Here is an 18,688-nt window from a genome sequence, read left to right on the forward strand (position 1 = left end):
AGAGTTTGGTAAAGGCTAATCTCTGTGAATGTAAGGCCCTGATATTACACAAACACCATTTGATTTCAAATACTAGGACCTAAGGGCTACCTGGGTAGACATACTGACCGTTGCCCTTCCTTTTGTTCTGATGATTCCTCTGATACCTAACTTGTACAGCACCTATAAATTACAGGCTGTTAAAGCAGATTATGGCAAAGAAAGGTTCTCTCCATCACTTTCAGGCCTGGACCAGTCTTGCTCTTAAGATCCTTGAAGACTAAACTCAGTTCTTTTGATGATTCATTCTCTCGAAGACATGTTGTTTTTAGAACACTCTGGAATGGGATTGGGTCTTGCCCATGGGTGGAATTTGGAATCCTTTGGTTAGAGCTTATCTCTGGTTTTCAGGCAAAGGTCATTGTATAAAAGCTTTGTATCAATGGGAGAAAGAAAAGTTGCTGAGCCACAGTTTTCCCTCTTTTCATACCTTTGAAGCCCAAGCTGTGTCGTAGGCTGTATGGATCAAGTAGGACAAGAGGATCTGTTTGTATGAGTCACAAGTGAAAAGACAGCTTTAGAATTAGACAAACCTGAAATTGGGTCCTAGATCTGGCATTTACTAGTTTTGTAACTTGGACAAGTAATTATCTTTCTAAGTTTCCATTTTGTCATCTGGAATTAAGGATGGTAACAGTATTTATCTCATGGGTTTTTTACATGGATTAAATGAACTAATATGTGGAAAGCACTTGGCATTTTGTCTAGCTCACAGTATGTGTTCCAGAAACGTTAGCTTTGATTAGTGAGCTCTCTGCAAAATACTCTGCCAAACTTGTGCCTTCCCAAGAAGCTTAGAGAAAAGATAAATAGAAATGCAAAGCAATAAATGCATGATACAGATAGATGCTATTGTTAGGAACTGATGTTTGAAGGAGGCTCTGAAGAAAGGTGAGATTAGGATAAGAAGAAAGGATGAAGAGGGCATTCCATATGGGATCACTAACATTGGCAAGCTTCAGACCCTGAGTACACCAACTTGCCTGGAGAAGTAGGGATAATATTATCTGGGAACATGGGTTAGGATTAGAAGGGTAGAGCCTTAAATATTAAGGTAAGTGGTTGACACTTGTCTATAGATAATGATAAATGACACAATGAGCCTTGTGTATGGAAATGTCTAGTAGGTAGTTGGAAAGCTCTTAGGAAAATGTTCATAGCCACAGCTAAAACTTTGGGAATAGAAGTTGAAACTGTGGAAGCTGGTGATACCTCTCAAGCCAGCTCCCTGAGTGGTGCCTGTTGATTCCAATTTAGTGAGGGCGGCTTTCGAATAGCATTTAAAATGAAATGGTAAAACTGTCAGGAGATTTGAAGACAACTTAAAATGTTAACTGGGTAGAGTTTGCTTCTCTGAAGTCTTCTGAAAAAACACATGGTCTCTCAGAATAATTTTTTAATGGAAATTTAAAATATAAAGCGGAATTAGTATAAGGGAAGAAAAATGACCCATTTAAAAATGCTTAACTGTATTTTCTGAAATTATTCTGCGATTTTTCCATTCTTCAGAAGGTTCTTATGACTGAGTTACATGATGAGAGTAGGAAAATAATAAGATCTAGTAAAGGGAGGTATGCTTTATCAAATCAGCAAATTTATTTATTTATTAAGATTTTAATTACTTGAGAGAGTGAACAAGAGAGAGAGCATAAGCAGGGGCTAGAGGGAGAGGGAGAAGCAGACTCCCAGCTTAGCAGGGAGCCCAACATGGCTCATCCCAGGACCCTGAGATCAGGACCTGAGCCAAAGGCAGACTTAGCCAACTGAACCACCCAGACACCCCAGGACACTTTTTTTAAGAGTACAAATTTAGGTACTCTATAAGTTCACAAATTTTTATTTTAAAGATTTTATTTTTAAGTAATCTCTACAACTAATATGGGGCTTGAACTTAAAACCCCAAGATCAAGGGCCACATGCTTTCCTGACTAAGCTAGCCAAGCACATTAAGTTCACAAATTTTTGATGTGTAAAACTTTTTATATAAAAATATCTGGGCCACTGTGCATTATTTAGGTCCAAGATGAATACAGATACATAAAATATATATGGATATTTTAAAATTGAGGTATAAATGACATAGATGTTTATATTAGTTTCAGGTGTACAACATGATGAATATTTGTATATATTGCAAAATGATCACCACAATAAGTTAACATCTATTACCATACATAGTTACAATTTTTTAAAAAGATTTTTATTTATTTATTTGGCAGAGAGAGAGAGAGAGATCACAAGTAGGCAGAGAGGCAGGCAGAGACAGAAGGGAAGCAGGCTCCCTGCTGAGCAGAGAGCCTGATGCGATTCCATCCCAGGACCCTGAGCTTATGACCTGAGCAGAAGGCAGAGGCTTAACCCACTGAACCACCCAGGCGCCCCTACAATTTTTTTTTCTTGTGATAAAAACTTTTAATGTCTATTCTCTTAGCAACTTCCAAATATGCAATACAGTATTATTAACTATAGTCACCATGTTGTACATTACAGCCCCAGGACTTATTTTATAACTAGAAATTTGTACCTTCATGAATATTTGGTTTTTAAAATTAATTACTGGGGTGCTTTAGTGGTTCAGTTGGTTAAGCATCTGCCTTTGGCTCAGGTCATGTTCCTAGGGTCCTGGTATTGAGCCCCACATTGGGCTCCTTGCTCAGTGGGGAGCCTGCTTCCCCTTCTCCCTCTACCTGTAGCTCCTCCTGCTTCTGCTCTCTTTGTCAAATAAATAAAATCTTTAAAAAAATAAAAAAATTTAAAAAATAAGATTAATTACAATTGAAGTCTAGAAACATAGAAAACATAGATAAGTGTGTTCATATTTTTTCCATTATTTTCATATTTTATGGAATACACACATATACACATTGGCATGTCATTTGAAATGGAATCTCCAGTTAATGTATGTGCCTATAAGTATACAAACTTATCTGTAGTATCTCCTTATCACATGAAGGTATGATGAAGAATGACAGAAGTACTGAATATATTAGGATGTTGAAAAGAGACTTAATTTTATTTGGTATATCAAAAGAATAGATACTTTTTTACATTAGGTTGTTATCAGTACAGTAACTATATTATTCTTTGTTATATACACTAATCATGCATCATTTTCATATTAAAAGTTAATGCCTGCAGTAACTGTAAACTGCTACAACCTTTTATTTATTTATTTTTAAAATATTTAATTAATTTATTTGAGAGAGAGAGAGAACACACGCGTACTTGTGTGCAGGGGCAGGGCAGAAAGAGAGGGAGAAGCAGACTCCCCACTGAGCAAGGAGCCTGATGCTGGATTTGATCCCTATCTCAGGACCCTGGGATCAAGACCTGAGCCAACGGCAGAAGGCTTAACCAACTGAGCCACTCAGGTGCCCTTGCTGTAACCTTTTAAAAACAATTTGTATCTAATTTGTGTTAATATGTATCTAAGGCCTTAAAGTTATGCCTTTCAACCAAGTAACTTTTTCTTTAAAATATGGCTTAAAGAAAATTCAGTTTGGAAAATAGTGAAAATGTGTAAACAAATTAAACGTCCTGTGATAGGAGATTAATGTCCTGTGATAGGATTAATTCCACCAAATTTTAGTGTGGAATATTTTAATCAAACATTAACTACAGGGGCACCTGATTGACTCAGTAGGTTAAAGCCACTGCCTTCAGCTCAGGTCATGATCCCAGGGTCCTGAAATCGAGCTCTGCATCGGGCTCTCTGCTCAGTAGGGAGCCTGCTTCCTCCTCTCTCTCTCTCTGCCTGTCTCTCTGCCTACTTGTGATCTCTGTCAAATAAATAAATGAAATCTTAAAAAAAAAAAAGATCCATAAACATTAACTACAGCATCAGTAAACATAATGTTTTTGATGGCAAAGAGAATTTCTCTTCACCTAACGTCAAAGAAGTGCTCTCAGCCTCTATAATTTGAGGTTAAAAACTTTTTCTTTGATTTGGTCAGCAAACTTTTATTTTATCTCTGAATTTCAGGCCCAGTGCCCGGGTTACAAAGATGAATACAGTCCTGATCCTGGAGCTTTTCTAGGAAAGATAGGTGTATAAACAGATCATTACACTAAAGTATCAAGAATACTGTAATAGAGGTATGTTTGTATTACCGGGGGATGTAAAGGAGGGAATGGACAATTCAGCTTACATAGCCAGGGATTTTGATGATTTGAACTGGGTTTTATTGGGTGTGTAACAGTAGCTTATTAAGAGATAGAAAGGTGGAGGTGCCTGGGTGGCTCAGTGGGTTAAGCCTCTGCCTCTGGCTCAGGTCATGATCTCAGGGTCTTGGGATCGAGCCCCGCATCAGGATCTCTGCTCAGCGGAGGGCCTGCTTCCCTCTCTCTGCCTGCTTCTCTGCCTACTTGTGATCTCTGTCAAATAAATAAATAAAATCTTAAAAAAAAAAGAGGTAGAAAGGTATTTCAGGGAGAAGTAGTATGTGCAGAGGCATACTGTACATGTTTGGTATGTGCAGTATGTACATGGTCCATCCAGGGACCTGTAGTAGTTAGATATGGCTGGGAAGAAGGGTAGAAGAAGAGTTAAATTTGTATTTTCTCCTCTTGGCAGGGGAAAAATAAAAGTTTTAGGAAGGGGCATACCATAGTAAAACTGTATTTGAGGGACGCCTGGGTGGCTCAGTGGGTTAAAGCCTCTGCTTTCGGCTCAGGTCATGGTCCCAGGGTCCTGGGATCGAGTCCCACATCAGGCTCTCTGCTTCCTCCTCTCTCTCTGCCTGCCTCTCTGCCTACTTGTGATCTCTGTCTGTCAAATAAATAAGTAAAATCTTTAAAAAAAAAACTGTATTTTGAATGATTACTTGGGCTTTAGTGTGGAGGCCACATTTTAAATTGTACTAGATGAGAGACATTAGGGTGTTACTACCATAGTCCAGGTGAAGTGTAAAACTGGCTGCAAATGAAGAGGAGGGGATGTCAGGCAGAAATTTAGGAGGCTGATTTAAGTTTGAGTTACTAACTGAACTTGACCTTCAATGAAAGAGAAGGGAGAAGACAAAACCATTTCCTGATTCCTACCTTGAGTGACTAGATGGACGATAGTCCCATTACATAGGATAAAGATAAGTAGACCAGAAATAAAGGCAGAAGCACATGTGGGAAAAGAGGTGCTATAGGATCCTCAGACAGAGAAGTTGTTAGCTTAATAGTGGTTTAGAGCTTAGGAAAAAGATTTAATCTGGAAACCTAGATGGTAGTGAACTCAGTTTCCCAGGTCATGAATATAACATTGTTCAGGGAGAGTGTGGAATTAGGAGAACACTGGGGAAAGCCCTGTGTAGGAGCCAGGAGACCAAAGTAACTTCAAAAGAACCAACAAAGCAGTGTCTTCAAAGAAAATAGAATAGCATTGTGTTAGTTTGCTACTGCTATGTAACAAATTATCCCAAGCTTAATGTCTTAAAACAATACTCATTTATGACTTAACAGTTTTGGGGATCAGAAGTCTGATGCAGCATGACTTGGTTCTCTGTTTAGATTGTCAGATTTGCTTTCAAGCTCAGTCTTGTTGGCAGAATTGCAGTTATAGAACTAAGGTTCGTGTTGTCCTTCTAGCCTGGAATCTTGGAGGACCATCTTAGAATTCTGCTTACTTTAAATGTTTTATGAAGGATAAATGGCAAACAAAATAAAATAAGAATTGAGAGTGTTAGTTGGTCATTGATGACTTCAGTAAGATCAGCACTTTTAGCAAGGATGGTAGGGGCAGAAACCACATGCAGTTAAGTTTGGGAGTCAACTGGAAATGAAAACAGAACTAGGACCTAGAGGTTTCTTTCAAACTTCCTGTCTGGAATGAGAAGGAGAATGCTGGGAGTAATTGATGAACTAGGTCTCCAGGAAACTATGAACTCTAGACTATAGATAGAGTGATTAATTATGGGCCTGTAGGGGAACTCAACTTCCTCTGAGATAGAAGGGAAAGAAGTATTGTAGGGTTTACAGATAAGTTTGTAAGGGGGACTTGCTGATAGGCAGCTGAAAAATTGAGGGCATTTCTGTCTAATAGCCTCAGTTTTCTCTTAACAGGTTGGAGGCAAGGTCAATAAAAAAACAGGTGAAGTTTTAGAATTGCAGCTTTGTGGCTAGGTGGCCTTTCATAAAATTATTGAATGAATGAATGAACTCAAAGCTTATGGAGAGGCAAGAAACATGAAGAACTTCAGGTGTTCTCCAGATTGCCCACCAAACCACATTTGACTCATCTGGTTCCCTTTCCTCTTGTTATGTTCTCAAACTTAGTCTGATCTAGAATTACTTAATAGGTCCTCACTTAGAGGATGTGGATTTCCTACTTGTAAATTGCCTTAGGTTTTAACAATCTTAAAAGCTTTCTAGGTTACCTAGGGGATATCTAATTTGCCATAGATGACCACAATTATTTTTACTTCCTTAGATTGCGAGGTATTTGAAGTCAAGGGACTTTGGCTTTTTTCATCTTTGCATGTAACACAGGCTTGGCATTTAGAAACCCCCCCCATTTATTTCTCTAGCTTCATGACCTAGACTTAGGGCTCCTCTTTTCACTTGGCCAGATTGTGCTATTTTTTCTCTTTATCATACAGAAGATAGTCAATCTTGTAAGCTTTATGTATGTAATACATATGTGTGTATGTATAGGTATGTATAAAGTAAGTAAATATATATGTAAGTTTTAGAAATTTAATGTAAATATAACAAAAATACAGAAAAGTACATAAATTAAGTGTTCAGTTTTTTGAAATTTCAAAGTAAATATACCTGTGTAACAGCATCCAGTTTAAGAAATAGAATATATCAACAGCATCCCTGCAGTCCCCTTTTATAAGTCCCCTGCCAATCATTATTTCTCTGCAGAGCTAACCACTATGGTGAATTCTAACCCATAAATTAGTTTTATTAGAACATTATATAAATCGAATCATATAGTATGTCCTCTGCGCTGTTGGGCTTCACTCACCATTGTATTCATGCAGTTCATCTATGTTGTTCTATACAGTAAGAATCTCTTGATTATCTTTGCCTTATGATATCCCATTATATGAATCTATCAGAAATTTACTTATCCATTTGATTGTGGATGGATATTTGGGTTGTTTCCAGGTGTGGACTATTTCTGATTAATGCTGCTTTGAATACATCTTTTGGTGAACACGTTTGCCTTTCTGATGGGTATATATCTAGATGCAGAATTGCTGGATCATCTGGAGTATGAATGTTGCTTTTTTAAAAATATTTTATTCATTTATTTGACAGACAGAGATCACAAATAGGCAGACAGGCAGGCAGAGAGAGAGAGAGGAAGAAGAAGGCAGTCTGCCGAGCAGAGAGCCCAATGTGGTGCTCACTCCAGGACCCTGGGATCATGACCCGAGCCAAAGGCAGAGGCTTTAATCCACTGAGCCACCCAGGCACCCCTGAATGTTGCTTTATAAAAAAATATTTATTTGGGGGTGCCCGGGTGGCTCAGTGGGTTAAAGCCTCTGCCTTCGGCTCAGGTCATGGTCCCAGAGTCCTGGGATGGAGCCCCGCATCAGGCGCTCTGCTTGGCAGGGAACCTGCTTCCTCCCCTCTCTCTGTCTGCCTTTCTGCCTACTTGTGACCTCTATCGGTCAAATAAATAAATAAAATCTTAAAAAAATCTATTTATTTGAACATTGGGGAAAGTATATGCTATGGTGAGTGCTGTGAAGTGTGTAAACCCGGCATTAGGGGTACAGACCTGTACCCCTAGGGCTAATAATACATTATATGTTAATTAAAAAAATAAAAGATTTTTAAAAACAATAAAAAAATATTTATTTGAGAGAGAGAGAGAGAGAGTGCATGCACACTTGTGCCTGCACAAGCAGGAGCAGGGAGGGGCCAGGGGAGAGGGAGAAAGAATATAAGCAAGAGCATGCCATGGGGCTTGATGCCACCACACCATGATAACAACCTAAGCCAGACTGGAGCCCAAACCAAGAGTGGGATGCTCAACTAACTGTACTACCCAGATGCCCCTGAATGTTTGCTTTAATAGGTCCTGCTAAATAGTTTTGTAATGGGTTTGTATAATTGTATTATCCTTCCATCAGCAGTATTTGAGAATGAGGTGCTCCCACATCTTTGCTAATATATGTATTACCTGCCTTTTCCAGTTTAGCATTTTTGGTTTTATTTTGTATTTCTTTGATGATTAGTGAGGTGATCATATGCTTTTTTCCCCATATGCTTTTGAGCATTTGATTATCTTTAGTTGAAGTCACTTGTCTTTTTCTTTGGGATAGTTACTATTAATTTGTAAGGGTCCTTTATCTATTCTGATTACAAGTCTTTTGTTGAAAAACGTACATATTGCATATATTTCTCTCATTCTATGAGTTTTCACCTTTAATTCTGTCCTTTTGGTAAACAGATGTTCTTAATTTAATTTGTTTCATTTATTAAATTTTTTATGTACTCTTAATGGTTTTGTGACCTGTTGAAATTGTTGCCTTGGCCAATGTCATGAAAATATTCTTCTATGTTTTTTTAAAGGCTTTATTGTTTACCTTTTACATTTAGACCTACAATCCATCTGGAATTGATTTTTGTGTATGGCATGGCAAGGGTAAAAGTCTTTTTTGGCATGTAGATATTCAGTTGACTTCAATATGCTTTATTTAGGGCGCCTGGGTGGCTCAGTGGGTTAAGCCGCTGCCTTCGGCTCAGGTCATGATCTCAGGGTCCTGGGATCGAGTCCCGCATCGGGCTCTCTGCTCAGCAGGGAGCCTGCTTCCTCCTCTCTCTCTGCCTGCCTCTCTGCCTACTTGTGATCTCTGTCTGTCAAATAAATCAATAAAATCTTTAAAAAAATGCTTTATTTAAAAAAATCTTTTGCTACTGTAGTATTACTATTTTCATAAATCTGGTGGCCATACATATTTGGATCTTTTTATGGACTTTTAATTTTATTCCATGTGTATATTTGCTTATCATTGTGCCAATAACCACAGCCTAATTACTATAGCTTTATTATAGGTCTTGATATCTAGTAATGTAAGTCCTCTAGGTTTATTATTTTTTGCCATCTAGATTGCCTTGGCATTCTTGGCCCTTTGCACATAAATGTAACTTTGGTACAACAAATATTACTGGATACCTAGTTCTTATGTGTTAGGCAGTGATAGATATTGGGAATATAGCTATTAATATGATAGGCCCAATATCATAATAGATATTGGGAATATAGCTATTAATATGAAAAGCCACTCACATAGACTGAGATGAGAAAATAGCCTCAATATTTAAAGTTAGCATAGAAGACTGAAAGCTAAGGAGAGAGAGCAACAGCATGCCAGAGGGCACGTAACCCCAAATGTGAAAAACAACAACAACAACAAGAAAGGACAGCATGAAAGAAGCAAAGGGAAAGTATATCTAGAAGGTGTGGTCAGTTATGTCAGTGTTCCTGCAAGATCAAGCAAGATAAAGACTGACAAAACATCCACTGGATTTAGCTGTAGGTGCTGTTGTGAACTTAAGCAGTTTTAGGGGTGTCTTTATTAGACTGTAAACTCTTAGATGGGAACAAAGTTCCCTGCTCAGTTAGTGCTGGGTTTCTATTATTTCATGATGATAACCAAATGATCTATATAGTGTTTCCCATGATAAGGGTCAAAACCAAAAATGGCTTTCTGTTTTATACCACTCCCTTTCATATGCATTCATGAAGCTGATGAAAAAGTAATTATTCTTCTAAATGGAGAATAATTTTAACTTATTCAAAACTTGGCTGTTTTAGATAATCCAAAACTATATTTCATCCATCTACCCATCCATTCATTTATTCATGCATCTATTCATTCATTCAGCAAACATCTGTGGAGAAACCACCAATTAACCAGGAGTCATAAACATTGTGCTAGAGATATAATTAGGGAAGGAATGGAAGGAAGCCTAGAAAGATGTATTTGACCCATGTGTATCCCAATGAGTTAACTCTGCAGTGTCTGTTTTTACAGCTCTCCATGACTATTCCAAGGGATATATAGTTAAGCTCTGTGACCTGAAGACAAAATTTTAGAAAGTTCTTCCTTTCTGGTTAAATAAAAAACAGAATTTAAGTAGAGGTCTTTATCCTTGTTGGTGGTCATCCTATAATTTATTGTTTGCTTATTTATTTACACCTTGGTATTTATGTTTGAGTCATTCTGTTATCCTTTTTTACTTTTTTTTTTTAAAGATTTTATTTATTTATTTGACAGGCAGAGATCACAAGTAGGCAGAGAGGCAGGCAGAGAGGAGGAAGCAGGCTCCCTGCTGAGCAGAGAGCCCGATGTGGGGCTCGATCCCAGGACCCTGAGATCATGACCTGAGCCGAAGGCAGAGGCTTTAACCCACTGAGCCACCCAGGCACCCCAATCCTTTTTTACTTTTTAAAAAGATTTTATTTATTTGAGAGAGAGAGCATGAGGTGGGGGAGGAACAGAAGGAGAGGGAGGAGCAGATTCCCCATTGAGCAGGGCTCAATGCCCAACTCAGGACTCCATCCCAGAACCCTGGGATCATGACCCAAGCCAAAGGCAGAAACTTAACCGATTGAGCCACCCAGGTGCCCTGAGTCATTTTCTTTTTATATTTGAATGCTCATTTCAGGAAAGAAAGAGGGAAAATTACTTCATTTTCAGACACAGTAAAATTAAATATGGGCAGTGCTAATTACTGATTGCCATTTATCATGGATCAGGGCCAAAGTTTATTTTTCTTTATTGTGCGAATTATTATTAGACCTGTACTTGGGGTCAGGTGGATAAAGAAGTGCCCAAGTAAACCATTTTCAAGTACACTTGAATAACTTGATAATTTCTACCAGTAAGACCTTGACATGTTGGGGCGCCTGGGTGACTAAGTGGGTTAAAGCCTCTGCCTTCAGCTTGGGTCATGATCTCAAGGTCCTGGAATCAAGCCCTATATTGGGCCCTCTGCTCAGCGGGGAGCCTGCCTCCTCCTCTCTGCCTGCCTCACTACCTACTTGTGATCTCTGTCTGTCAAATAAATAAAAAATTAAAACAACAAAAAAAAAACCCTTGACATGTTAATTATAAATAATTTTAAAAATCTATTTTTTAAAAACAAGTCTTTGAGGGTGCGTGGGTGGCTCAGTCAGTTAAGCTTTGCCTTGAGCTCAGGTCATGATCTCCGGGTCCTGGGATCAAGCCCCACATTGGGCTCCCTGCTCAGTGCTGAGTCCCCTTGCTCTCACTCTCTCTAATAAATAAATAGATAGATAGATAGATAGATACCCAAGTCTTTGTAAGGATTTTATGAGGGATTTTTTTTTTAAACCTAATTGATATATTTGAAAATGTAGAAGTTTGGTAGGTTAGGGAAGTCTTCAGGAACAAGATTAACCTTGAGTGATCCTGACAGACAGACTCTGGAATACAAATGATAAATACAGCACATTGGCAGAAATGAAGCTTTCTTTAGGAGAGCAGAGGAAGAGAAAAAAATGGGGAATATAAAATAAGTTCACAGTAGGAACAAGAAGGTGATTTTAGTTCTTTTAAAAAGAATGTTTCACAGGTTGATTCACAATTTTTTTTCCTCATAAATTGTTTGGTTTTTTTTCCTTAGAAATAACTAGAAACAAAGACCACTAACAATGCAAATTGGTAGTCTCTGGTGATACTTTAATTCTAATTGGTGAAAAAAGGAAATAGAGAATTAAGACAGTTTTAAATGATGGTTAAGGGCGCCTGGGTGGCTCAGTGGTTAAGCCGCTGCCTTCGGCTCAGGTCATGATCTCAGGGTCCTGGGATCGAGTCCCGCATCGGGCTCTCTGCTCAGCAGGGAGCCTGCTTCCTCCTCTCTATCTCTCTCTGCCTGCCTCTCTGCCTACTTGTGATTTCTCTCTGTCAAATAAATAAATAAAATCTTTAAAAAAAAAAAATAAATAAATGATGGTTAACATTTTTCTTCCAAGTTCAGTCAGCACAGTCATCAACTGACATTTACTTTGAACCCCTTGGGTGAATGGCATTGAACCGAATCCCACAAGAAACAATATCTTCTACCTACATGAGCAAACTGGTAGTTGAACTATTGCTCTCAGAAGCTATGGATAGTAAGAGTTGATGCTAATATGTTGTGAGATTCCAGCTTTGGAGTCATGAGGTTAAGATAGGAAAAATATACAATATACAAAATATACAATACACAATATACAAAAAAATTTTTTTTGAAAAATAGAAACTGTATTTACTTTTTGTGTTGAATAAAGAAGTCACTGTCCTATGCAATGAAAACTAAATGTCAAATTATTTTTTAATATTTCACCAAATATTATTTTAGCTTAAAAGAGTTGAATTTTATTTGATTGATCATTGTATGAATAATGCAAAGTAAACTTTCATTTTGACAAGTAAAATAAGGAGGTGAGTTGATTCAGAGCAAAGCAAGTAGAATCTTAAGTGATTTGTGCTTTCATTGAAAACTCAAATACAAAGAAATCTTGGTGGATAAGATGTCAGAAATTTGTGACTGAAGCCTGTTTTCACCTGATCTCCACATTTGATATCACATTTAATATTAAGGCATTTTTCATTCTGTAATACTACAAATGTTTCTTTTAGGGATTGTCAGATTTTAAGTATTTATCTTTTCCTTATTCTCCCTCCTTTTCTAATCCCTCCCCACCCCAATCTCTTTTTGCTCCCGTAGGGTTCCTATTGCTGGCTACCCAGTCACTACCATTCTAATACCATTTAAGGTAGCTCTGCTGGGTTTATTTATTTTGAGTCCTTCAATCCAGTTTCTCTTTTAATCTGGATTCCTAAATCAAGCCGATAAACCCGTTTGTTTTTCTCATTTCAAAAATTCGTGATTCAGATTGGTAGGAAAATATAATGTAATCCGGGCGCAACATCTTCCCCTTGGAATCAGTATTTGCGAGGCTTCCTTCTTTCCTTGGCTGAACGTGCTTAAGTCAGGCAGAGTACCTAGTGAAGGACTTCAGCCCCCACAGTTCCCTGTGTGCGCATGCCCTCTCTTCTTACAGTTGTCAAAGTGCTTTTGCCAGAGCGGTCACATAATCAACCTGAAAGAAGAAAATAAAATACTGTACAGTTTTTAATTTTATCGATCCTTAAAAACTGGACACTCAAAGGTAACTGCTGCTAAGAATTTGTTACTTGAGATTGGGTGATTGCATGCAAAGGAAGATCTATTGTGTGTGTGGTGGGGGGAGGGGAAGGAGGTATCTATTTCTCGGACTTTGCTGTAAATAAGAAAAAAGAAAAAGGAAAAAAAAAAAAAGAAACACACCCAAACAAACTATACAAGCAGTTACCGAGAGACATTGCATTTTAACATTGTAAATATTATCTTAATCTTTTGCTTTCCTTTTGTTTTAAAGGGTCTTATTTATTAAAAGATGGGCTTGACCTTGACAGAGTGAATTTATGCAGAAAGTGAAATTTATGTCTTTAAGCAGTGTTGAGAAGAGAAATGGGTGTTCCTGGTATGATAAAATTTTTAAAATTCAGTAAATATACTAATTATAGCCTTCATAAAAGATTGAGTCCAGCTTACTTTTTAGCTTTTTTGCCATAGTAGAGCATTAATTTTTCCATCAAGAGCATGTAGTTTAAACTGAAGGCATTAACAAAAAGCATTGATACAAGCATTGGGAAAGCTGAGTGATATTAAAATTATAATCAGGTACATATTTCAGCCATGATGATATGGCTATTGTAAAGATAATTCTAGCCCACTGGAAGCAACTCAGATCTCAGATTATAATGGTTTACTGCAGCACTGCTTAAACCAAGTATGAAAATGTCTCTTTTTATGACCATTTCCTTTGGCAGCGATAGAACTTTGTGCTGTTGTGAATTCAAGCTCTGCTTGCCTCTTTGTGTCATATTTTCAATACTGATCAAAGCCATTGTTTTAGACCAAGGGAACTGAGGAAACTAAAATCAATCTTATGTAGGTTTTATTGGTAATAGCTGGCAGTTTGTGAGGTATACTGGGCTGGGTTTGGGGGCGGGTAAAAGGGGTGGGAAGAGAAGAGAGCGAGGTGGCTATTAAGCATTTGCTTGAGCCCACTATTTTGTGTAGGAAACTTTAATATTAAAGATTAACCATTTTAAAGATTGTCTTTAATAAAATAATACTATTTAATCCCATTTCTTGATCTGACATATTTTGCTTAGTAGTTAAGAGTGATGGCATCTCCATTTTCCAATACATTTATTTTATAACGGTTATCGTGAGGATGTCCAAAGGCAGAGCTTCTGTGTGATTCTGAATGTCCTTTTGCAAGTGTTCTGGGAAAGATGCTTCTCCAAGTATCTGAGTTAATTAAGTAACTGCATTAAATATATTAATAACTTTGTTGCAATTATACTGAATCATCATCTAAAAATAATTATATGTTTGGTCATATGCTCCTTTAACATCTCAAAATATTTGCTTTTAGGGTCTCAGCACTGTAATATTCATATATTTAAAACAATTAACATGTTCTAAAGGACAAGGTAACTCAGTGATAACTATGTCTATGGAAATCTCCCGATTTTGAGTGATTACTATTTTCATCCTTGAATGAGAAAACAGGCTGTATGGCAGAGGTGAATATAGCCCTTCTATGAGAGATGGAAAATACCATACGCTCCTTATATGGCTAAATGAAGCAGTGATGGCAGTGCACTATAATTACAATGTATGAGAATTTGGGACTTTGTACTATGCTATTTTTAACACTTTTGCTAGCATATGGTAATTCAGGGTCTTCCAACCATAATCTTTCATTGCTAATACCAGTGATAAGAGAATGGATTCTAAATTTGCCAAAGTCTTATGACCAAGGCAGCATCAGGAGGATTCAAAAATGAAAATCTGGCAACCCCAAAAGTATCTTGACTTTCTACTTAAATCTCAGGGGGATTTTTTTTTTTTAAAGCTCCGCCCCCACCCCATCTCACAGTCAGCCTTTCTCTGTCTTTGGCTCTCTCTGACCTCAAATCCAACCAGAACATTTCTCCACGCTGCAGAGAAATTCTCAGGCTCCTGTTGAGACCTGAACCGCTGAGAAGCCAAGACATTTCTTGTATGGCAGAATTGGAGACAAGAAGACCGGAGAATAAGCAGAAAAGCCCTAATCCTTAAGAGTGTAACGAGAAGCAAGCGGTTACAAACGTTTCAGTAGATTTTTACCTCTTTAAAAACGGTGTGGTTTTTTTTTTTTTTTTTTAAATGTCTCCTAACAAAATGGAGTAGCTGCAGCTTCTGGGAGGCCAGAGAATGATTGTGCAGCTGAGTCCTCCTCCTAACAAATGCCAAGGATTTCCTCCCTCGTGGTTCGCCGCTGCTAAATGAAACAATTATCAACGCAAGAAGGCAGTTTGCTAATCAAGAGGGATAAGACTGCTGTTTCTTTAAAAGTGCCGAGCAGGGAAGGGGGAAGAAAGGGTCGTGTGCGGTGTCTTTTTAACCTTGCTGAAGGACGCAGCAGTATTTATTGACGTATGCAAATAACTGGGGGAGGGTGGTGCTTGGGAAAAAACAGGAACCAGAATCAGTTTCTCATTGCAGGGTGAACGCTCTGAGTTCCGGTGAAGGGAAAAGAGACGTGGCGAAATTGCTGTCTTTCTGTCTTATAAGCACATCTCTCCTTAAAACAGAAAAGGAACCAAGACATCAGAAAGGGTGAAGACGCTCTCACAGTATTTTTAGAGACCTTGCACGCGCCCCCCCCCCCATCCCCAGCCCGACCTGCTCTTCTAAATGGGAGATTATGGATTTGCATTGCAATTGGCTAGGAGCGCTGGCACTGGATTTCCTCAAGTAAAACACCCGCCCGCTTTAGCGGGGGGCATTAACGATCACATTGACAATAACACGTCTCTCTTTTTTCCCGTTTCAGCTGCGCAAACCATGCAGGATGATTTACTGATGGACAAAAGCAAAACCCAGCCCCAGCCCCAGCAGCAGCGGCAGCAGCAGCAGCAGCAGCCCCAGCCCGAACCCAGCGCAGCCGAAGCCCCGTCCACGCCCCTCTCTTCAGAGACCCCCAAGCCGGAGGACAGCAGCGCAGTGCCGGCCCTCAGCCCCGCCGCGGCCCCGCCGGCCCCCAACGGCCCCGACAAGATGCAGATGGAATCGCCGCTCCTGCCGGGCTTGAGTTTCCACCAGCCCCCTCAGCAGCCGCCGCCGCCGCCGCAGGAGCCCGCGGCCCCGGGCGCGTCGCTGTCTCCGTCCTTCGGCAGCACCTGGTCCACAGGCACCACAAACGCGGTGGAGGACAGCTTCTTCCAGGGGATCACCCCAGTCAACGGGACCATGCTCTTCCAGAACTTCCCGCACCACGTCAACCCAGTCTTCGGAGGCACCTTCTCTCCGCAGATCGGCCTGGCGCAGACCCAGCACCACCAGCAGCCGCCGCCGCCAGCGCCGCAGCCAGCGCAGCCCGCGCAGCCCCCACAGGCGCAGCCCCCGCAGCAGCGCCGATCGCCCGCCAGTCCCAGCCAGGCGCCCTACACGCAGAGGAGTGCCGCCGCGGCGTACGGCCACCAGCCCATCATGACCAGCAAGCCGTCCTCGTCCTCGGCTGCAGTAGCCGCCGCGGCCGCAGCTGCCGCTTCGTCCGCCTCGTCCAGCTGGAACACGCACCAGAGTGTGAACGCCGCCTGGAGCGCGCCGTCCAACCCGTGGGGCGGCCTGCCGGCGGGCCGGGACCCTCGCCGGGCTGTCGGCGTGGGCGTGGGCGTAGGTGTCGGGGTGCCCTCACCACTCAACCCCATCTCGCCGCTCAAAAAGCCCTTCTCCAGCAATGTGATCGCGCCGCCCAAGTTCCCCCGTGCGGCCCCGCTCACCTCCAAGTCCTGGATGGAGGATAACGCTTTCCGGACGGATAATGGTAACAATCTGTTGCCATTTCAGGTAATGCTCCAGTGCACCTGCACATACCTTCCGTCTACCCTGCTCCCTTTGCCCCTTCTTCCCTGCCATTTAATCGTCCACTGATTTTTGTTAAGAAAGGCAGCGATGTCCAGGCCCCCTGTCCTCTTCAAAAGCCTCCATTTACCGGGGCTGCGCCAGTACCTAGGACAAGGTTGGGGGGGAACATTGTGACTGAAGAACCGTATTTAAGCACCCTGATAAGACAGAAAAAGGGCCTTTTTCTTTTGGTATATTTTTCTTTCACAGTGTGTGTACCTCTTGTTTTGACCTTCTTTGACAAGTAAAGGAGCAAATGTATGGCAAGGTGCTGGGTTGGTCCCAGGATGAGTAGGCTGAGATTCCTGTCATTTGAAGTAGCTACACATTTCAGGTTATGCAATCCTGGGTTCAGAGTGCCTCCTGAAAGCCATCCACTCCCAAACTACCCTGGGCCTACTCTTAAAGAGGTTAACAGCCCTTGAGTGGTGCTATTTCAGACAGTTGCATATGCTCAATTAAACTAATGTGAATACATGTGTTTATGTCTCGCTAAGGTGCTGGCATCATTAATAGCAATCAGCATATTGCCCCTACTGGGAAAATTATGAGTGTGAGATTCCAATAAACTCCCAAGCTCCTTCAGGGAACAAGTTGGAAGAGTGGAAATTCTAGGGGCAACCCTTCCTATGTTACCTAAAAGAAGGACTAAGACATTGTTTTTTTTCTAGAGCAAAGAGACAATAGGACGTGACCTTCAGAGCCATATTGCAATGGAGTCTATTTGCTAGCTAGCACTGAAATATTTAAAGCTGCAGTGTCCTTCAGATGGGTTATTTAAGAAGACAATGCAGATCAATTACACCATTTGAAACTGGGCAAAGTGAAAGTCTTGCAACTTTAATGAAAAATGAGCCTTGTGTCTTGGTGTTAAATACCAGTGAAAAACCCAGGAAGTGCCCCAGACAAAAAGGTTGAATGGAGTGTCCTTATTCTGTTCTTGTTTTCTGATCCAGCCCAGGGCCACATCGGTTGGCAGTGTCCTGAACATCTTGAGTTGGAAAGGGGTGGTGAGGGTGAGTGTTCACTGGGGGCTTTTGTTCTCAGGCAAACATTTTTCCTTCACTTACAATTTGATTTGGCTCTAAGCTTCTAGGATCAGTTAAAAGAGAAGAAAGGAAGGAGAGAGGAGGGCTTTGGATAAGACCCAGTTGGGGTGGTCAAGGAAATGAAATAAATCTTTTGAGCATTGCTGAAAAATGGCAGAACCGAAATTTGACAGAATTAGTTTAAAGTATCAGGTGCAATTTGGAACCTTCATTTTGTTGTTCTTTACATTTCAAATGTGATGTTTGGGATGGCTCCCATCCGTGAAGAAGGAGATAGGGTTATAGAGAAGCACATGATTCTCTAGGCTACAGCAAGGATTTTTAACCTTGAAAGGTTGGGGTTGGGGGGCTCCACGAAACTTGTAAATTGTGTATATGAGAGTTTTTCATGAGAGAGGATCTTAACACATTTTCACAGGGGTCCTTTAGGAATGGGAGATTTTAATATTAACGTGTATTTCTTTCCATTCTAAAGTCTGTCTCGATAAAATGAAGAGGCATTGCAAGATGGGATTAGTTTGGTAGGGAAAAAGAGGGATCTGCTTTCTGAAATTTCTCCATGGGCTTATTTTTGTGGTGAGGGGATAGAATAGTGAGGCTGCATTTGGTAGGAGAGGCCTTCTTTTTCCAAC

At 40.2% G+C, this 18,688-nt stretch overlaps 1 protein-coding gene across 9 annotated transcripts in view; it reads left to right on the plus strand.

The window, feature by feature from the left end:
- Positions 1-18,688, plus strand: part of CPEB3 (cytoplasmic polyadenylation element binding protein 3) — a 195,118-nt gene that overhangs the window by 19,459 nt on the left and 156,971 nt on the right. For 6 of the 9 annotated variants that reach the window (XM_045068732.1, XM_004749661.3, XM_004749662.3 and 3 more), the window contains one exon: positions 15,935-16,950. In XM_045068732.1, coding sequence (XP_044924667.1) covers positions 15,946-16,950 — 1,005 coding nt within the window. In that variant the 5' untranslated portion in view covers positions 15,935-15,945. Of the gene's footprint in view, positions 1-12,814; positions 13,172-14,814; positions 15,718-15,934; positions 16,951-18,688 lie in introns of those variants that run through there. The other 3 variants (XM_045068734.1, XM_045068735.1, XM_045068736.1) reach the window with 3 other exon arrangements.

The sequence above is a fragment of the Mustela putorius genome, unplaced genomic scaffold (assembly GCF_011764305.1).
Source record: "Mustela putorius furo isolate JIRA1106 unplaced genomic scaffold, ASM1176430v1.1 tig00003909_pilon_pilon_pilon, whole genome shotgun sequence".
NCBI lineage: Eukaryota > Metazoa > Chordata > Mammalia > Carnivora > Mustelidae > Mustela > Mustela putorius.